Genomic DNA, 18098 nt, shown 5'->3' on the forward strand with positions numbered 1-18098 from the left:
TTTATTAGTATTTTTTTTTTTTAAATTGGGGGATTTACCCATTGAAAGAAAAATTAGAAATGACATACAAGTTAATTTAAATAAAAGAAATATATAGCCTTTATTTAAATTCACTGTATCGGTGAGTGAGTGGGTGTGTCAGTGACTGTATGGATGAGTGAGTGGGTGTGTGAGTGGCTCTATATGTGTGTTAGTGACAGTGTGTGTGGCTGTATGTGTGAGTGGGTGTGTTAGTAGTTGACTGTGTCAGTGACTGTATGGCTGAGTGGGAATGTAAGTGGCTACATGGGTGAGTGAATGGATGTATGAGTGGCTGTGTGTGTAAGTACCTATATGGGTGAGTGAGCCGGTGTGTAAGTGGTTGTATAGATGTGTCTGTATGAGTGGTTGTATGGGTCTGTAGGTGGGTGTGTGGGTGTATGAATGGGTATGTGAGTGGTTGTGTGGGTGTCCTCAATTATGTCATTTGAGTTGTCATCAGTGATGTCACTGACCATGTCATGAGTGATATAATATGTGAGTTCATAAGCAGTGTATTACGGGTGTGCAAATTCTGGTTATCTCAGGTAACTAGAACTGCTGAATTTTTATGGTTTTGTACGTGTGAAATGTTAACCTAACTAAAACGCCCATATAATCTTTGGATTTTCCCAGTGAATTTCTTAGGTTTTAAAATTTTAGTCTCTGTATGGATTTGTGAATGGGTGTAACACTGTCTTTATGGGTATGTGAGTAGGTTTGAGAGTGTCTGTATAGGTGTGGGTGTGCGAGTCTCTGTATAGGTTTGTGAATGGGTGTGACAGTGTCTGTATGGGTTTGTGAATGGGTGTGAGTGTCTATATGGTTATGTGAGTGAGTGTTTATAGATATGTGAGTGGGTGTTAGTGTCTGTATTGGAGTAAGTGTAGGTGTGAGAATCCTTGAATATGTTTGTGAATGGTGTGACAGTGTCTGTATGGGTCAGTGAATGGCTGTGACTGTCTGGGTGTAAGAGTGGGTGTGAGAGTCAATGTGGGGTTGTGAATGGGTGTAAAAGTATCTGTGACAGTATGTATGGTTGTGTAAATGGGTACAAAAATGTTTGTGTGTGTGAGAGCGTCTGTATGTGGTTGTGAGAGTGTCTATGGGTATGGGAGTGGGTGTGCCAGTGTTGGTATCGGTGTAAGAGTGGGTGTGAGTATCTGTAAAGACATGTGAATGGGTGAGACAGTGTTTCTATGGTTCTATGTGTGGGTGTGACAGTGCCTCTGTAGGTGTAAGAGTGAGTGCTTTACCGTCTTTCTTTTAACACACACAAGGGGTCTGGTAGGCTCTCACCTGACCCCTTCAATTAGTATTCAAGTAACATTTGACCCCAAGGACGGTTTCCCTGAGATATAAAATAGCGGCTGCAACTATTCTCTCAGATTGCGGCCAGCCAATCAGAGCCCTGCTATGGCGCATGGAGCGTTAAGTATCAATGGGGAGACTCATAGTGCTACCGGACCCGGGTATGAACTATAGTACAGTAAAAAATTGGTCACAATAGAAATGGAACTTCAAAATAACCATATGGAGAAATGAAAGCATTCACAGGATTATATGAGTACTTCTGCAGTCCATACAGTTTTATTCTCAAAGTATAAGCATAAATAATGAAAGACAATACAACTGTCTATACATTCATATTTTTTTTTTGGTGCTCTGGGTGAAGGAAAAGTAAAGTGTTTGAGGTAAATGTGTTTGGTGAGGGTTGGAATAAAAGGAGAGGTAATGTGCCATATATACATCATATTTACATAGTAGAGCCTGTCCAGCCTAAGGAAAGGCAAATCACTTTAACAAAAATGTCTAAAGTCAAACCAAATGGTGACGTAATGAATCTCCGTGCGCCGTCTGTGTCAAGCGAAGACAGGCGCGTGGAGCTGCAGATCCACCACAGGATATACAAATATATAGATATACAAATTTGGATTTTGGTTAATATCTCTAAAACTACTGAACCCCTTTTTCTTAGCCCCCCACTTCACAAATCATCCCTTAACTTTCCAGAAAGCAGCTGAAGAAAGCGTACATTTTTTGGGAAAAGTTTGTGAAGATTGGTAAACCGGCTCCAAAGATATAGCCAAGTTAAAAAACGCTTTTCTAATGGAAACATGCTCCTAACTATAACTACCTGCTGGCAAGCGCCAGCAGGTAAAATATATATATACACACACAGAGAAAGAGAGAGATATAAATCACTTATTAGCTTGCACTGGCAAATATTGTCCAATTTAAAAACGTGCCCCTGTTTTCTACATTGTCGAATATGAATCAACGTGTGCTCAGCCGCAATAAACCTCAAGTGTCACTGATCGATGCGTCTTCCGTGGGCATTAAGATTCTTTTTCAGGATTACGTGCCAAAGCCTATTTTTACTATCTCACTTTGTCTTTTTATCTTCTGCACAGATTAAACAACTGTGCCTCACTTTCATCTGTATGTGTATAATAAATAACATGTGGTTTAAATTAAGCGCTGGATTAGATATATCTGCCAGCGCATGTTTGCTCCAGAGGGATGTGAATGTATTCTAAATGCATATAACAGTTTACTACGTGCTGTGCTATAATTAACTTTTCGGGTCCAGTTTTTGGGGCACAGGTTGTTGATTTGGTGTCCTACTCTCAGACTGTTGTTTATACACGAAAGCTTAAACTTTGTATCTATTTAACACATTTGGTCTCCATTTCAAATTGTGTTTATGGACAGGTTTTGAGTGAAGAAATTTGCAACCACATACATTAACAACGCGTCGAAATGTTATTGATAAGGTGGAGTAGGGTGGAATTTGTCCATAGCGCAGGATGAAAGGGGAGAAGGAGCGACCATGGAAAATTTAAGAGGGTGGAGGGTGGTGTCTGGTACACTGAAATGGAGTTGAGCAGGAGTGCATCAAGACGACTAGGTGCATTCACGGTGGGAGAGGGGTGTAAGTCGTCTATGATGAATGGAGGGGAGACAGAGACAGTGATGGGAAGCAAGCATTTGAGGGACAGACCGACACCACAAGTGGGAGAGGCAAGGTAAGGTGCATTAAACAGGAGAGGAGGCAGAAAGGGGTCAAGGGTTACAATTTTTTCCCCCCCATCACCCGCACCCCACATAATCAATTGATTCCCTTGCTTAAAGTATGAAGCAACCGTAAAGTTTTCATTGAAATGGTCGGTCTTTAAGCAGTAGAAAGACTTTGAGAAAAAAGGCTTCCATGAATGAATGGACGAATTAGGCATTTTTGAACCATAAAGTTTTCATTGAAATGATCGGTCTTCAAGCAGTAGAAAGACTTTGAGGAAAAAAAGCTTCCATGAATGAATGGACGAATGAGGCTTTTGTGAACCATGGTATCAGCCAGAGTGGTGTCCTGGCGCACACGGAAATAATTCAAGGAAAGAGACACAGATGCTTTTTTTTCACATGTTTGATTAGAGCGTATGATCAACTGATTAATATATCTTTTTCATAGGTTATGACTCTAGAGCCTAAAGTTGTATCTTGGAAGAGTCACAATGGTCATCCAGATGAATGGTGCCACCTGGAGCCAGCAGCTGAGCCGGTTTCGTTCCAGCCCGACACACTTCCTGTTGAACACCACTGCAGAGAGCTTTCGGGCAGAGCTGCTGCAGGATCTGCAGAGTGAGAAACTTAGTGAACAATTAAAGGTAAATATAACACCAGCAGGATTTTGGGGGTAAATGTCAAGGTTGCTTTAAAGGTAGAAATAGTGGAAGAATATTTGCACTTAATGGAAAAAGTTAAGGTCTGTTTGTCACCCTGTGAAAATGAGTGTACTTCTCTAAGTAGAACAGACGAGATAAAAGATGGTTTAAAAGGTGATCCTTGCAATACTGCCGTTTTTTACAACGCTAGTGCACTTTCAAGAGTATACTGCCTGGAAAGTGGTCCCCTAGTTCTCCAATTTAAGATTACCAGACTGGGCAAAAAACGAATTATGGAGAATTTTTTTCACAACACAAATGGCCACACATACACTCACCTGTGTTAGCAGATGTAGTTGATTATTTAAATTCAAACAAGGGAACCCACTAGGTAGGAAGGACCCTGGGTATCAATTAGTTATAGAGAACAAACGGCCCTTCAAACAAACAATTCAATGACAATAAATATAGACTAGAATCAGTGCTATATTAGCGATGTCCAGCCGGACACCTGATTTAATGAATCAAAACAATTTGTAAAGATCAAACGCACAGTGATAGATTGGGACACAGTCCTGCGTCCTACAAAAACACAAAATAATTACAGTTGGACAAACACATTTCAGGCAAAACAAAAGTAGCTTATGGCCAATACAGATGATATGGGCAAGCTTTCAAATAAACAGTTATTGCACTTGTTTTAACACATTGGTTTAACGTGCACACTGTTTAAACAAGTCGACGACGTTTCAATCCATGACTAAATACTAGGATCATCATCAGGATGGTTAAAAATACAAGCCTGAAGTAATATGCTGCCTGTGGGGAAAGTGCGAAGAAAAGGGAGGAAAAAAGAGGAATATTAAAGATTTGTAGGAAAACGATGACCTCCTGGTGATGGCTACTGTGTGACTTCCTTAAGTGAGTGCCGTATTATATTAATGAAAAACTGGTGAATGGTGAGTCCAGGAGCTGCGGGATATATTTCTGGGTTTGGGACCCAAAAAGTGCGCGTATTGGCATACAGTCGACTGCTTACGATGTGGTGATTGTGATAGATGAGGCCGCGTGGTAGAACGAATTCGCGGAGTTATCAACTCAGCAGGAAGGCACAGGCAACCGATCATGCGATGTGGTGATTTGGCCGTGATTATCAAGGCCGTGTGGTAGGATGAAATCAATTTAAAATTAATATTCAGCGCAGCGGGAATACAACAGTGAAGGCGCAGGCAACCGATCATGCTGGTATGTGAAACTAGAATTAAAATTAATCAACGCAGCGGGAATACCACAGTGAAGGCGCAGGCAACCGAGCAAGCCGGTATATGATACTAGTATTATGCCATGAGTGAAGGGCCAATTCCCGTATGGCCGTTGGCGGGCAAGGTGAGGCACTCCACGGAGTGTATGGCGGCGCACGGGTCCCGGGGAATTAGTGGATGTGGCGCGCTATAGTTCCGAGAATTTTGACTCGCACAACCGCAGTCTAGCGGCAGTGCGTAGCGCTACTGACCTTGGAGCCGGGAAGCGTAGGGGATCAGTGTGAGCGAGGATGAGATAACGCCAATTGAAGGGGCTCCCTAAGGAGCTGAAAACGCTGTGATAAGCGGTCCTGAACAAAGGGAGAGGCAATGGTTTCGAATAATTAGGATTGCAGTGTGGGTGGGCGCTGCAGGTGAAGAGAGTGGGAGCTTACCTAGGCTAAAGGCCGAGCGCGGCTTTTACGGGCGTCCTCGGATATGGGAGAGAATACACCTCAGTTCGAATGGATCACCTAGAGACCACAGTCATTTTATCCCCTACCAATCCCTTTCTCCGTGGCGTCACATTATGGCGCCGGTACATTGATGATATTTTTGTAATCTGGCACAATAACGAGGTCGCACTTCACCAATTCCTACACTGGTTAAACAATTGCCTGGGCCTGCAATTAACCCTGTCTCTAGATCAATCCTCTATTGCCTTCCTGGATCTCACCATATACCACTCTAACGGTGAATTACTCACTAAACTCTACAGAAAACCTACGGAGCGTGATACGCTTCTTCGCTATGAAAGCAATCACCCGAGAGCCCTGCGGGACTCCCTACCATATTCCCAATTCTTATGCATCAGGCGTAACTGTTTTGCAAAAGAAGACTATTTTCAAGAAGCTTCTACCTTATCGATCAAACTGAAGGCCCGTGGTTACCCCAAACGCTTGGTTCGCAATGCTTGAAAGCGAGCATGGTATTGTCCAAGAGAAATCTTGCTGTCACCAAAGGTCAAAACTAATACAAATCGAATAGTCTGTGTGACAGCATTCTCCCCAGTTTCAAATCCAATTCGGAAATCCATTCTGAAACACTGGCCAACAATCAATGTTGGCAATCTGAATATTGAACGTCCCCTGTTTGCATTTCGCAAAAGCCGTAATTTGAAAGACTACCCAGTAAGAGCAGCACTGCCTAGTCCCAGACAACCTCTCACACTTGATGCACACTGTGGACTAACACCTTTATTAGGACACTCGAAATGTGGTAACTGCAATGTATGCGACTTCACTATAGAAGGCAAGGTTTTCACTTTCAACAATGTTGTAATCAAGTCACCATCTTTTTCGAACTGTAACACTTGTAACGTAATTTATTTGATTCAATGCCCCTGCTTGAAAAACTACATTGGACAAACCACGCAGAAAGTCAAGTCCAAGAATCACATTGGACAACATCGCAGCAGGGTCCGCTGCCAAACCAAATGCGCCTCTGGTCGAGCATTTTAATCTTGCTGGGCACAAGGAGGACGATATTAGATGGACCGTTCTCAGCACTGTGAAACCACCAGCCAGAGGGACTGACCTGACACAACTCTCAAACAAAGAGGAACTGAAACTAATTATCCGCTTGGACAGCATGAAAAACGGATTAAACAGGAACGAAGACTGGACTACTTTGCTCTAAAAATACCAATTGTTGCTCGTACTGCCACTTGCTAACTGAAAGCCACCTAACTGAAATTTGTGATATTAGTTGCTCTACAGTCGCACTATCACTATATGTAAAGCAGCAATTTATGGTCTTATATTGACTTGTTTCTTCCTTTTACTGCATAGTCTATAATTTTAATCACCGCAACTGCATAACCAAGTTAATGCTCTCTACATGATGATTACAGTATCCTTTTTTTACCCTAATTGATTGCCAGAATGTTCTCCTCCAATGTCTTCATAAGTGTTTTATTCCCTTACCAAGTCTATCTATCCTTTCTATCTTTTCCTCACCGAATATGGCCGCTGTTACTCTCACTGCAGATCACATGGTTGCCGCATGCTATTTAATTCTGGCTTCTTCCTGCCTCTGCATCCCAGCCATTGAGTTCGGCTCTTTTATTTTCTCCCCAGGCTGCATGTGTGATCGACACTCAGCCCGCCTTCGAACCGAGGCGTATCCTCTCCCACATCCGAGGACGCCCGTAAAAGCCGCGCTCGGCCTTTACCCTAGGTAAGCTCCCACTCTCTTCACCTGCAGCGCCCACCCACACTGCAATCCTAGTTATTCTAAACCGTTGCCTTTTTTTAGGACCGCTTATCACAGCGTTTCTAGCTCCCTAGGGAGCCCCTTCAATTGCCGTTATCTTATCTCTCACTCACACTGAGCCCCTACGCTTCCCGGCTTCAAGGTCAGTAGGGCTACCCACTGCCGCTAGACTGCGGTTGTGCGAGTCACGATTCTCGGAACTGTAGCGTGCCACATCCACTAATTCCCCGAGACCCTTGCGCCGCCATACACTCCGTGGAGTGCCTCACCTTTCCCGCCAACGACCATACGGGAATTGACCCTTCACTCATGGTGTAATACTAGTATCACATACCGGCTTGCTTGGTTGCCTGCGCCTTCACTGCGGTATTCCCGCTGCGTTGAATAATTTTAATTCTAGTTTCACATAACGGCATGATCGGCTGCCTTCGACTTCACTGTTGTATTCCCGCAGCGCTGATTAATAATTTTAAATTGAATTCATCCTACCACGCGGCCTTATCAATTACGGCCAAATCACCACATCGCATGATCGGTGGCCTGTGCCTTCCCGCTGAGTTGATAACTCCGTGAATTCATTCTACCACGCGGCCTCATCTATCACAATCACCACATCGTAAGCGGTCGACTGTATGCCAATACGCGCACTTTTTGGGCCCCAAACTCAGAAATATATCCCACAGCTCCTGGACTCACCATTCACCGGTTTTTCATTAATAAAATACGGCCCTCACTTAAGGAAGTCACACAGTAGTCATCACCAGGAGGTCATCGTTTTCCTACAAATCTTTAATATTCCTCTTTTTTCCTGCCTTTTCGTCCCACTTTCTCCACAGGCAGCGTATTACTTCAGGCTTGTATTTTTAACCATCCTGATGATGATCCTAGAATTTAGTCATGGATCGAAACGTCGTCGACTTGTTTAAACAGTGTGCACGTTAAACCAATGTGTTAAAACAAGTGCAATAACTGTTTATTTGAAAGCTTGCCCGTATCATCTGTATTGGCCATAAGGATGATGGCCTGTCCAGATTTGCAAATTATAAAGTAAGACTTGTAACTGCATATTTTTATATTTTATTTTACAGAGTTTTATATAGCGCGAACTTGACCTGGAAGGTATCGGATATCAGCGCGCTTTACATAGCATCAGTTGCGTTACATGAGGACACGTTCATTTTTGTTAGGCACGGGGAGATTAAGTGATTTGCCCAGAATCACAGGATGTTCAGCGTCATTGCCGAGACTCGAACCCAATTCCCCAGATTCGAGGTCGACCGCCCTAGCCGTTAGGCTAACTCCCCTCCAACAAAAAACTGACAACGTTATCAAAAACAAAAGTAATTAATTTCATTGCTATGCACTGTAGTAAAAAGACTTAAATAGATTTGTGAAGAGATCACTAGAGGAAACGAAACCTGACTACTTCGGCACCATGGTAAACATGTTGAAAATGATCGGAAAAGGACCAATGTGTCTTTATAATAATGACCCGGGTAGATGACATGAGGGCTCAGTGTATATTAGTGGTTCTTCCTTGGTTTTTCTAAAACATTTTAACTTTATTGGTCTTGAACAACCATGGAAAAATCCTTCATTATTGGCATAGATCCCTAAAAGAGGCTTACTGCTGTTGGCATCTGCTCATGTCAGTTGGCATCTGGTAATTTTATTTTGCGCTGTTATTTGGCCTTTCTGTAGTTGGTTCCTTCTTTATTCTGTACTGCCTTGCTAGTGTTGGCTCAGTGCCCAGTTGTTTATTGGTAGCTGCTGGCCTGCTGTTTTCCCTCTGTTTTCCTCCCACCCGCCACCTTCCCACCTCTCTGAGAGCCCTTCCAACTCCCAGGACTACTTATGGGGGCCGCTGCACAGCCGTGCCAAAGGCAAGCCAGTCTGTGCCTGGACCGCACCCAGCTCCAGGAACTCTGGCGGTTCGCACTCACATAGATACTCTACTGCAGATCTCCGGGCCCTGGACCCCGGATGCAACAGCAACTGCTGCCTCGCCCCGCTCCACAGCGGGGCCATTCACCTGCACCTGCTGCTGATTCACCTTCACCCCAGGACCGACCGCCAGCCAAGACCTCCCTGAAACAACTTAGCTGCCTCCTGATCAATGCCAGTTCGCTTCGCAAACACACCCCCGAAGTCTGGGACACCATCTCCACCCTCGCCTCTGACGTAACCTTCATCAAAGAGACCTGGCTCACCCCTGCATCGGCCTGGACATAGCCACCGCAACAACCATCAGCTACAGGCTGAAGCTCCACGACTGTGCCAAGAGGCAGGTAGGTAGCATTGCCGTCTTACACAAGGAATCGATGATCTTCACCACCATAGAGGACGAAACCACGCCGATCATGGAACACATGTACTTCCATCTCCGCACCGACAATAAAACCACCATCAAAGGCAACCTTGCCTACAGACTCCCAAAACTGTGAACCGGCTTGAGTGACGCCATCACTGAATACATCACCCCACTCGCCATTGATACCCAACACTACGTCTTCCTGGGAGACCTCAACTTCCACCTGAATGACCTCACCGACACCAACTCCACCGACCTCCTGGAATTAAGGGACAACATCCGTCTCAAACAACTGGTCACTGACCTCATGCACAGAGCAGGACAAACGCAGCACCCTATCTTTATATCCAGCAACAGAATTAGATACACCATACCACAGAACTCACCTGATCCGACCACTCCATCGTACACATCACCATTGCCGGACTCCACAGCACCACCCTCAACCGGGTCCCCCCTTCCACAGCTGGACCAAGGTCGCCCAGCAACAATGGACCGATGCCCTCAACATCACTCATCCCAACGTCATCCCCAACCTGAACCAGGCAATAGAGAACTTCCAACGCCTGGATCACGAGCGCCGCCGACCAAGAAGCACCCACCAAACCAGCCAAAACGCTGCGATCCACCAGACAAGCCAGTTGGTACATCTCTGAACTGAGCACATCAAAATGTAGATGCAAACAACTCGAACGAAAGAAGATGGTGTACCACCTGAAACAACACTGACCAAGCTAGCATCAAGTCAGCCCTCAACAACTACCATCGCCAGCTCAAAGCAGCAAAAAAGGAGGCCCTGACATACTGCATCGAGTCCAGTGCCAACCAGTTCAAGGAACTCTTCACCATCGTCCGAGAGTTCACCTTCCTGTCATCCACTGAAAACTCCATTCCCTCCTCACAGTTAATCTGCGACCCCCCCCCCCTCCCTGACCACTTTCTCAACAAGATAGCCACCATATACAGCCACTTCGAACACCATCCCACCGGCCTCCTTGGCATCCCATCTCCCATGATCACCACTGCTGCCGACCTCCAACTCTCTGCTTGGGAACAACTTAGTACACCAAACACAACTACTCTAATGAACTCAATCCACTCGGGAGCATCCACGGACCCATGCTCCCACCAACTTTTCAACCTCGGGAACGACTAGATCAGCCTCCAGCTCACCCCCATCCTCAAAATCTCGATCACCACAGCCACCTTTCCTGATGCCTGGAAACATGCAGAGGTCAGACCCCTCCTCAAGAAACCCTCTGCAGACCCTAGCGAGCTCCAGAATTACTACTTCATCTCACTGCTCCCGTTTCCAGTCAAAGTCCTAGAGAATGTCAGCTCCAACATCCCGAACGCCTGGAGAGAAACAACCTGTTGGACCCCTCCCAATCAGGATTCAGAACCAAGCACAGCACTGAGACTGCCCTGATTGCTGCAACAGACTACATCCACACCCTCCTCGACAGAGGAAAATCAGCCTCCCTGATTCTACTCGGCCCCTCCACCGCCTTTGACACAGTCTCCCACCATACACTCATCGATCAACGGCCCCAAATCGGAACCTGAGATGACATGCTGAGGTGAATGGCATCTTTTCTCACAAGGCGCACCCAGAGAATCCGTCTCCCCCTTCACCTCACAACCCAAGCACACTCCCTGCGGCGTCCCTCAAGGCTCATCCCTTAGTCCAACCCTGTTCAACATCTATATGACCCCACTCTCAGACATCGTCAGAGCCCATGCCAACAACATAATTTCCTACGCAGACACCCAACTTGTCCTGTCGCTCTCAGGGGGCTCCCCAAAGACAAAGACCAATTTCCACAATTGTATGAGGAACGTCTCAACCTGGATAAAGAACTACTGCCAGAAGCTCAACACAGACCAAACCCGAAATTCTTATCTTTGGCAGATGCACCTACTTCTGGAATGACTCCTGGTGGCCATCAGAACTCTGACCCACCCCCACTCCAAAAGACCACGCCCGCAGCCTCAGCATCATCCTGGACAGCAAACTCTCCATGAAACATCAGGTCAGCGTTCTCTCAGCCTGCTTTCACACACTGTGCATGCCCCACAGAATTTTCAAGTGGCTACCCACCAACATCAAGGAAACAGTGACACAGCCCTCATCACCAGCCGGATGGACTATTGCAACACACTCTGCACAGGCACAACCACCAAACTCATGAGAAGATTCCAGATGATCCAGAACGCAATAGCCAGGCTCATCCTCAACCTACTCAAGGGATCCCACATCTCCCAGCACCGGAAAGACCTCCACTGGCTCACCATCCTGAAAAGATGCCAATTCAAACTACTGACCAACGCCTACAATGCCCTACGATACCAAGCACTTGCCTACCTGAACCACTGCCCGAATTTCCCCCTACCATCCAGGAACCTCGGCTCCGCCCACCTCACTCTCACACAGGTTCTGTGCATCTGCCGCACCGAAGGACGCTCTTTCTCTCACATCGCCGCCAAGTCATGGAACACCCTTCACCTCCACACGTCACTTTTGTTGACAGACTTCAGGAAGGGACTCGAGACCTGCCTCTTCGACGAAGACCAGCACTTTATAAGTACTGTTTTATTGATAATATATATATATTAATATTATCTACTGGCGGTCGCCAGTAGATAGTTATAGTTAGGACCGAGTTTCCATAGGAAATCTCAAAATTCTATTTTGAATAACTTTGGCGCCGGTTAACTAATCCTCGCGAAATTTTCAAAACTAATGGGGCGCTCCGCTCCGCTCCTTCCCTGAAAGTCTCGGGGGGGATTCGTCAAGCGGGGGCCGAGAAAAAGGGGGGGTCCCAAAACGCGTTTTCCCCATGGATTTTTCCATAGGGACTTTAGTCGCAGCTACAGCCCGAACGGCTGAACAGAATTACGTGAAATTTGGCAGAGAGGTAGCCATAAGGTCAAAGAAGTGCCTTTTGCAGGTCTGGTGTAAATCTGTTCAGTATTTCCTGAGAAAATAGCATTTAAAAGCATATATATATCTATACGCGCGCACCGTGCGCGCTGGGTGCGCGCACACTGCCGTGCGCGAGCGCAATTCTGATTGGTTGTTAGATCTTAGTAAACATTCGAATCGGTCGAAACCAGGAAGTGTCGGCCGCCATTTTGTCTCTCGCACTCTGAGGGGGTGAAAAACAAAGGTTGAGAACGTGAAAAGGTGGCAGGCTGGACAGTTCCTGACCCCCTAGCATTTGTCGGGGGGTCCCAGAAGGACCCCCAAGGGCCAAAAAAAGTTTTAATTTTTTTCGCGAAAAATCGCGGAGTGCGGTGCGCGCACGGTAAAATAAAAAAAAAATATATATATATATATATATATATATATATATTAATAACTTAGCATTTAAAAAACCGTACAAATTCACTGAAAAAAACACAGGTTTCACACACGTTATAGTTAGCTGGACCCGTTATAGTTAGTGCAGGCAACTATAACTCACGCGACCGCAATCCTCTGCTGATGACATATGTGTCTTTCTGAAAAATAAATATTTGTAATATATGTATAGCTAAAGATTAATGGAAGAAGACATGGGTGAATAAGTGACTAAATACAGTGATGTAATATCATCAGCAGAGGATTGCGGTCGCGTGAGTTATAGTTGCCTGCACTAACTATAACGGGGGAATTTCATTGGTTTTTCACGAGTGAAATGTCCAGCTAACTATAACATGTGTGAAACCTATGGTTTTTTAAGTGAATATATATATATATGTATATGTGTGTGTGTGTGTGTGTGTGTGTGTGTGCGCATAGGTAGATAGATGGATATTTTTGGGTTATACTTACCTGTTAAAATTTTAATATTTTGTTGTTGAGGCATGCGTGGTAAAGGCACATTTGTGGTAAAGACGAATGTGTTGTCATGACGGCGTGGTTATGGCACACATGTTCCATCATGCAACCCAGTTATTATACATAAGTGTACTAAAGAATGTAATACACATTTATTGTAATGTTATGATACAATTTTTAAATTTTTAAGTTAGGTATTTTAATTTTGCAGTCAGGGTTTGATTCTGTGAAATGCTTTTTGAGAAAATTGTGGTAAACAAAAGCCAATATTTGTCTGCTGATGATTCGGCGCTCTTAAATAAAACTCCAATAAGGCTCTAGAAAGCAATATGTTTTATATTGCCCACAGCATCTCGTCAGCTCTGAAGGATCAAGTTCAAGGATCCGAGCTCTCTGATTGGCTGTCAGCACTAAAACATATCTGTCACAGCAGGCATTTTCTTGATACGTGGGCGCTGGGATATTCCGCTAATCCCTGTGTTGAGGGCAGAGGGAATGAAGTAATGGAGCGACATACTGGGTTAGGTGATTATAACCCACCCTAGCATTGGCTAGGGCACACCCCGTAGCATTGGGATATTCCTCAGAATCTTGGGTATTCAAATCCTGGAATTACTAAGGACTCCTTCCTAGAAGGACCCTCTCCATTTCACTGGACTTAAGCAGCATGGTTAGTAGCTTGTACCCACTGGTCTCTGTAAACTGTCTCTTCGTTCTTGATTTGCAATACTCCATAAGTGTGGCCCAATAAAACCTGCTATTTAGAACAATTTACTACTGAAAACATATTCATCACTACTGTGTGAAGGTTACACTTGAGTTTTTTACCACACTACAGCAAACGTAACAGATAAAAAACACTTTGTACTTCTTCACAGATTGCATGTATCAATTAATTTATAAAAAAGCAACTCATTTAATAGTCAAGATATGTCAAGTGCGATTTTACATTGCTTCACAAATGTAATCCTTTGCATCCTGGTTTTGTTTAAATGCATTGGTTTAAACCGATACAAAGGAAAAGCTACCATACATACAGATGTGCATGATATGTCATTTATCATTGTTGCAGCATGGATGGAATTTCCACTCTGTACATCCCTCTTGTAAACTAAAGTAAGAACTGTGCTAGAGCGGATGGATCTCATGTTTCGGACTCAGGCATACCTTCCACAAGTCAACAATACATCAATGATAGTGAAGCACATAAAATATATCGGTTTCTCTAGCAGAGCTTTTAGGCAGAAGATTAGCACAGTGCTAAAGAGTGGCAAAGCTTTTGCCATTTTTACAGCAAAGTCTTTAAATATAGGATCAGCAAGTGCCGTCCATGCCGAGCTGAAAAATGACAAAAACCTTTTACCACTTCAGCCACAGTATTACGGCTTTGGATTGGTAAAATACCATCCATGCCAACTGGGAATTAATAAAAGCAACCACTTAAAAATGTTTTGCTCTACTTGGAGCTCAGATAGGTAAAACCTTGTCACTCTGGAGCTTTGTGTGAGTGGCACTGATAATCTTGGGCCTAAAAACTCTGCTAAAGAAAAATACATTAGATATGAGCAGATTCAGAGTGTCGGTGGTGTTGTAGGGTCCTCCATATAAAGGAGCTGTTCTCCACCTAAACTTAGACCTACCCAGAATTCCCTACTTTTTTGTGTGTGCATATATATTTATATATCGATGTGTGTGTGTGTGTGTGTGTGTGTATAGAGCACCCTAAAATACCAGTGACAATCTGAATCCGCTGACCTTAAAGGTCTGATTTTCTAGCAAAGTTATAAAGCATAGGATTAGCACAGTGCTGTCGAAGCAGAACTAGAAAGGGACAAAGACGTTTGCTATTTCTACAGCCAAATCTTTAGAATTAGCACAGTACCATCCAAGCCAAGCTGTAAAATGACAAAAGCCTCTTACCACTCCAGGCACAGTTTTACAGCTTTGGATTGTTAAAATACTATCTAAACCTACCTGGAATGAATAAAAGCAACCCCTGACACCTCATGCATAGGTATGGAACAAATTGCATATGCACTCAATACTCACTGGGTACGTGTGCTCAAATTTCGAGAAACGTCTCTGGCATGTTCGCAGATCAAACAACCAGAGCATGGTCAGCGAGGCTTTTTAAATACACCCGACAATCGGTCACCAAATTGCCACACCTGAGACCAATTCTCATTGTGACAATGAAAAGTGTGATAGTTCTTTGGGCGTCATCTTGGAACATGCATATATTGGTGCTTGTATATGGTAGTAAACGATCATTCTTTATAAACACTGTTTTGAGGGAAAGATTTCTTTATCTTTAACCAGTATATTAAGTTTCTTGGTTTTAATAAAGACAGACCCAGTGAGCCATGTCTGTTGTCATTGATTCTGACCCATGTTATGCATGTTTTAGCGGTGGAGTAAAATGATTAAAGCGCCATCTTGAAATGTGCAGATTTTACCTAATTTTATCACTAGCATATTTAATCAGAACTCGATTTTTTTATCCTATGTATGGAAAATATTCTATTTCTGGCCAACATATAAACTCTAATTTAGCACGGCCAATGGTATCTGGCAGCGTGCATAAATCTTTAAGCGCCAACTTTGAAGGTATGAGTGATGCCTGGTCAGTTAATTATGCCTTATCGATGCACATGATTTAGGTGTTGTCCAATCAATTCATGTAATGATTAAGTGTTTATGGCTTCGAAAGACAGAAATGTATATAGTCTTGTGATCTGATGTTGTATTAGAAACATTTCAGAAAGATTACACGATGTTCTTACTCACTGATTCAAGTACTAAAGAAAGTCAAAATACAATCCATTGTAAGATATAAATAGCATGTGTTCCTACCGTTATAATTTACAAAATTGGAAACCATATATTTTGAAAACCTCATTTGACATTGATAACAATTTCTTAATGTGCAATTAGTAAATAAAGGCATGAGATGGTTTGTCATCAAGCAATGTAATCTGGGCATCATACGTAGGGATGGTGGGACGTTTCTTTAACCTTTTGGCTTTTTTTTTCAGTGCATGTCTAAGTTTGAAAAACACAACAAAACCAGATCGTTCCGTTTTATCAATCCTAACTACAATGTTACTTTAACCTTTGAATTTTTCAGTGAAGATTATATATATATATATATTCACTGAAAAAACCATAGGTTTCACACATGTTATAGTTAGCTGGACATTTTACTGATAAAAAACCAATGAAATTCCCCCGTTATAGTTACTGTAGGCAACTATAACTCACGCGACCGTAATCCTCTGCTGATGCTAATACTGTATTTAGACACTTATTTGCCCATGTCTTCTTCCATTAAATTTTAGCTATACATATATTACAAATATTTTTTTTTCATAAAGACACATATGTCATCAGCAGAGGATTACGGTCGCGTGAGTTATAGTTGCCTACAGTAACTATAACGGGGGAATTTCATTGGTTTTTTATCAGTAAAATGTCCAGCTAACTATAACATGTGTGAAACCTATGGTTTTTTCAGTGAATTTGCAAGGTTTTTTAAATGCTAATTCCTAACTATAACGTGTGTGAAACCTATGGTTTTTTCAGTGAATTTGTACGGTTTTTTAAATGCTAAGTTACTTTACGCCATTTGTGGCGTGCGCGCCCACTTAACGCAGTTCGTTCCGTGCGCGCACGGTGCGCTTCGCGCACCGTGCGCGCACAGTGAGCACGCGGTGCGCTTCGCGCACCGCGTGCCCACGTTACGCTAGATGGGCCATGAACGCACGATGCGCTTCGCGCACCGTGCGCACATGGAGGACATATGATGAGCATCGTTGTGACAGGTAAAATATATGTTTTGTTTAGCTCTAATAAGCCATGCACAAAATGTGCCCTTCGGGAACCTTTTGTACACGGGGTGGGGAGAATGTGGATATTTTTATTTTTTTTTATTATTTCTTACCGTACGCGTACGGTAAGCGTAATCGGCGAAATTTTCGAAAAAATTAAAAATGCCTTTTTTCACTTGGGGGATCGTTGGGGACTCCCTCGACATGGCTAGGTGCTTGGGAGCTGTGTAAACAGCCCCTTTACATGTTTTTGCACTTGGTTTTTCAACCCACTGTCAGAGTGCGAGAGAGAAAATGGCGGCCGCCGCTTCCTGGTTTCGACCGATTCGAATGTTTACTAAGATCTAAGGGCCAATCAGAATCGCGCTCGCGCACGCCACCGTACGCGTACGGTAAGCGCACCGTAAGCGCACCGTACGCTGGCTCAGATATATATATTGATTTAAAGGCTATTTTCTCAGAATCTACTGAACAGATTTACACCAAACCTACAAAAGGCACTTCCTTGACCTGAGGACTACCTCTCTGCCAAATTTCAAGTAATTCTGTTCAGCCGTTCGGGCTGTAGCTGTGTCTAAAGGTCCTATGGAAAAATGCATGGGAAAAACGCGTTTTGGGACCCCCCTTTTATCTCAGCCCCCGCTTGACGAATTCCCCCGAGACTTTCAGGGTAGGAGCGGAGCGTAGCGCCCCACCTATTTTGAAAAATTCGCGATGATTCGTCGACCGGCGCCAAAGTCATTCAAAATAGAATGTTGCGGTTTTCCTATGGAAACAGGGTCCTAACTATAACTACCTACTGGCGACCGCCAGTAGGTAATATATATATATATATATATATATATATATATATATATATATATATAGATATGTGTTTAAATATGTGTTTAAAGCAATGATCCCTTAAATGCTAACTGGAATCGAGAAAATTGTGCGAGAAGT

General features: G+C 43.7%; 1 protein-coding gene across 3 annotated transcripts in view; it reads left to right on the forward strand.

Annotated features, from left to right (window-relative positions):
• Positions 1–18098, forward strand: part of AP5B1 (adaptor related protein complex 5 subunit beta 1) — a 51455-nt gene that overhangs the window by 21519 nt on the left and 11838 nt on the right. For all 3 annotated transcript variants that reach the window (XM_085608659.1, XM_085608661.1, XM_085608660.1), the window contains one exon: positions 3488–3683. In XM_085608659.1, the coding sequence (XP_085464785.1) occupies positions 3531–3683 (153 nt within the window). In that variant the 5' untranslated portion in view covers positions 3488–3530. The remainder of the gene's footprint in view (positions 1–3487; positions 3684–18098) is intronic.

This window comes from Triturus cristatus, chromosome 1_2, assembly GCF_964204655.1.
Source record: "Triturus cristatus chromosome 1_2, aTriCri1.1, whole genome shotgun sequence".
NCBI classification, from domain to species: Eukaryota; Metazoa; Chordata; class Amphibia; order Caudata; family Salamandridae; genus Triturus; species Triturus cristatus.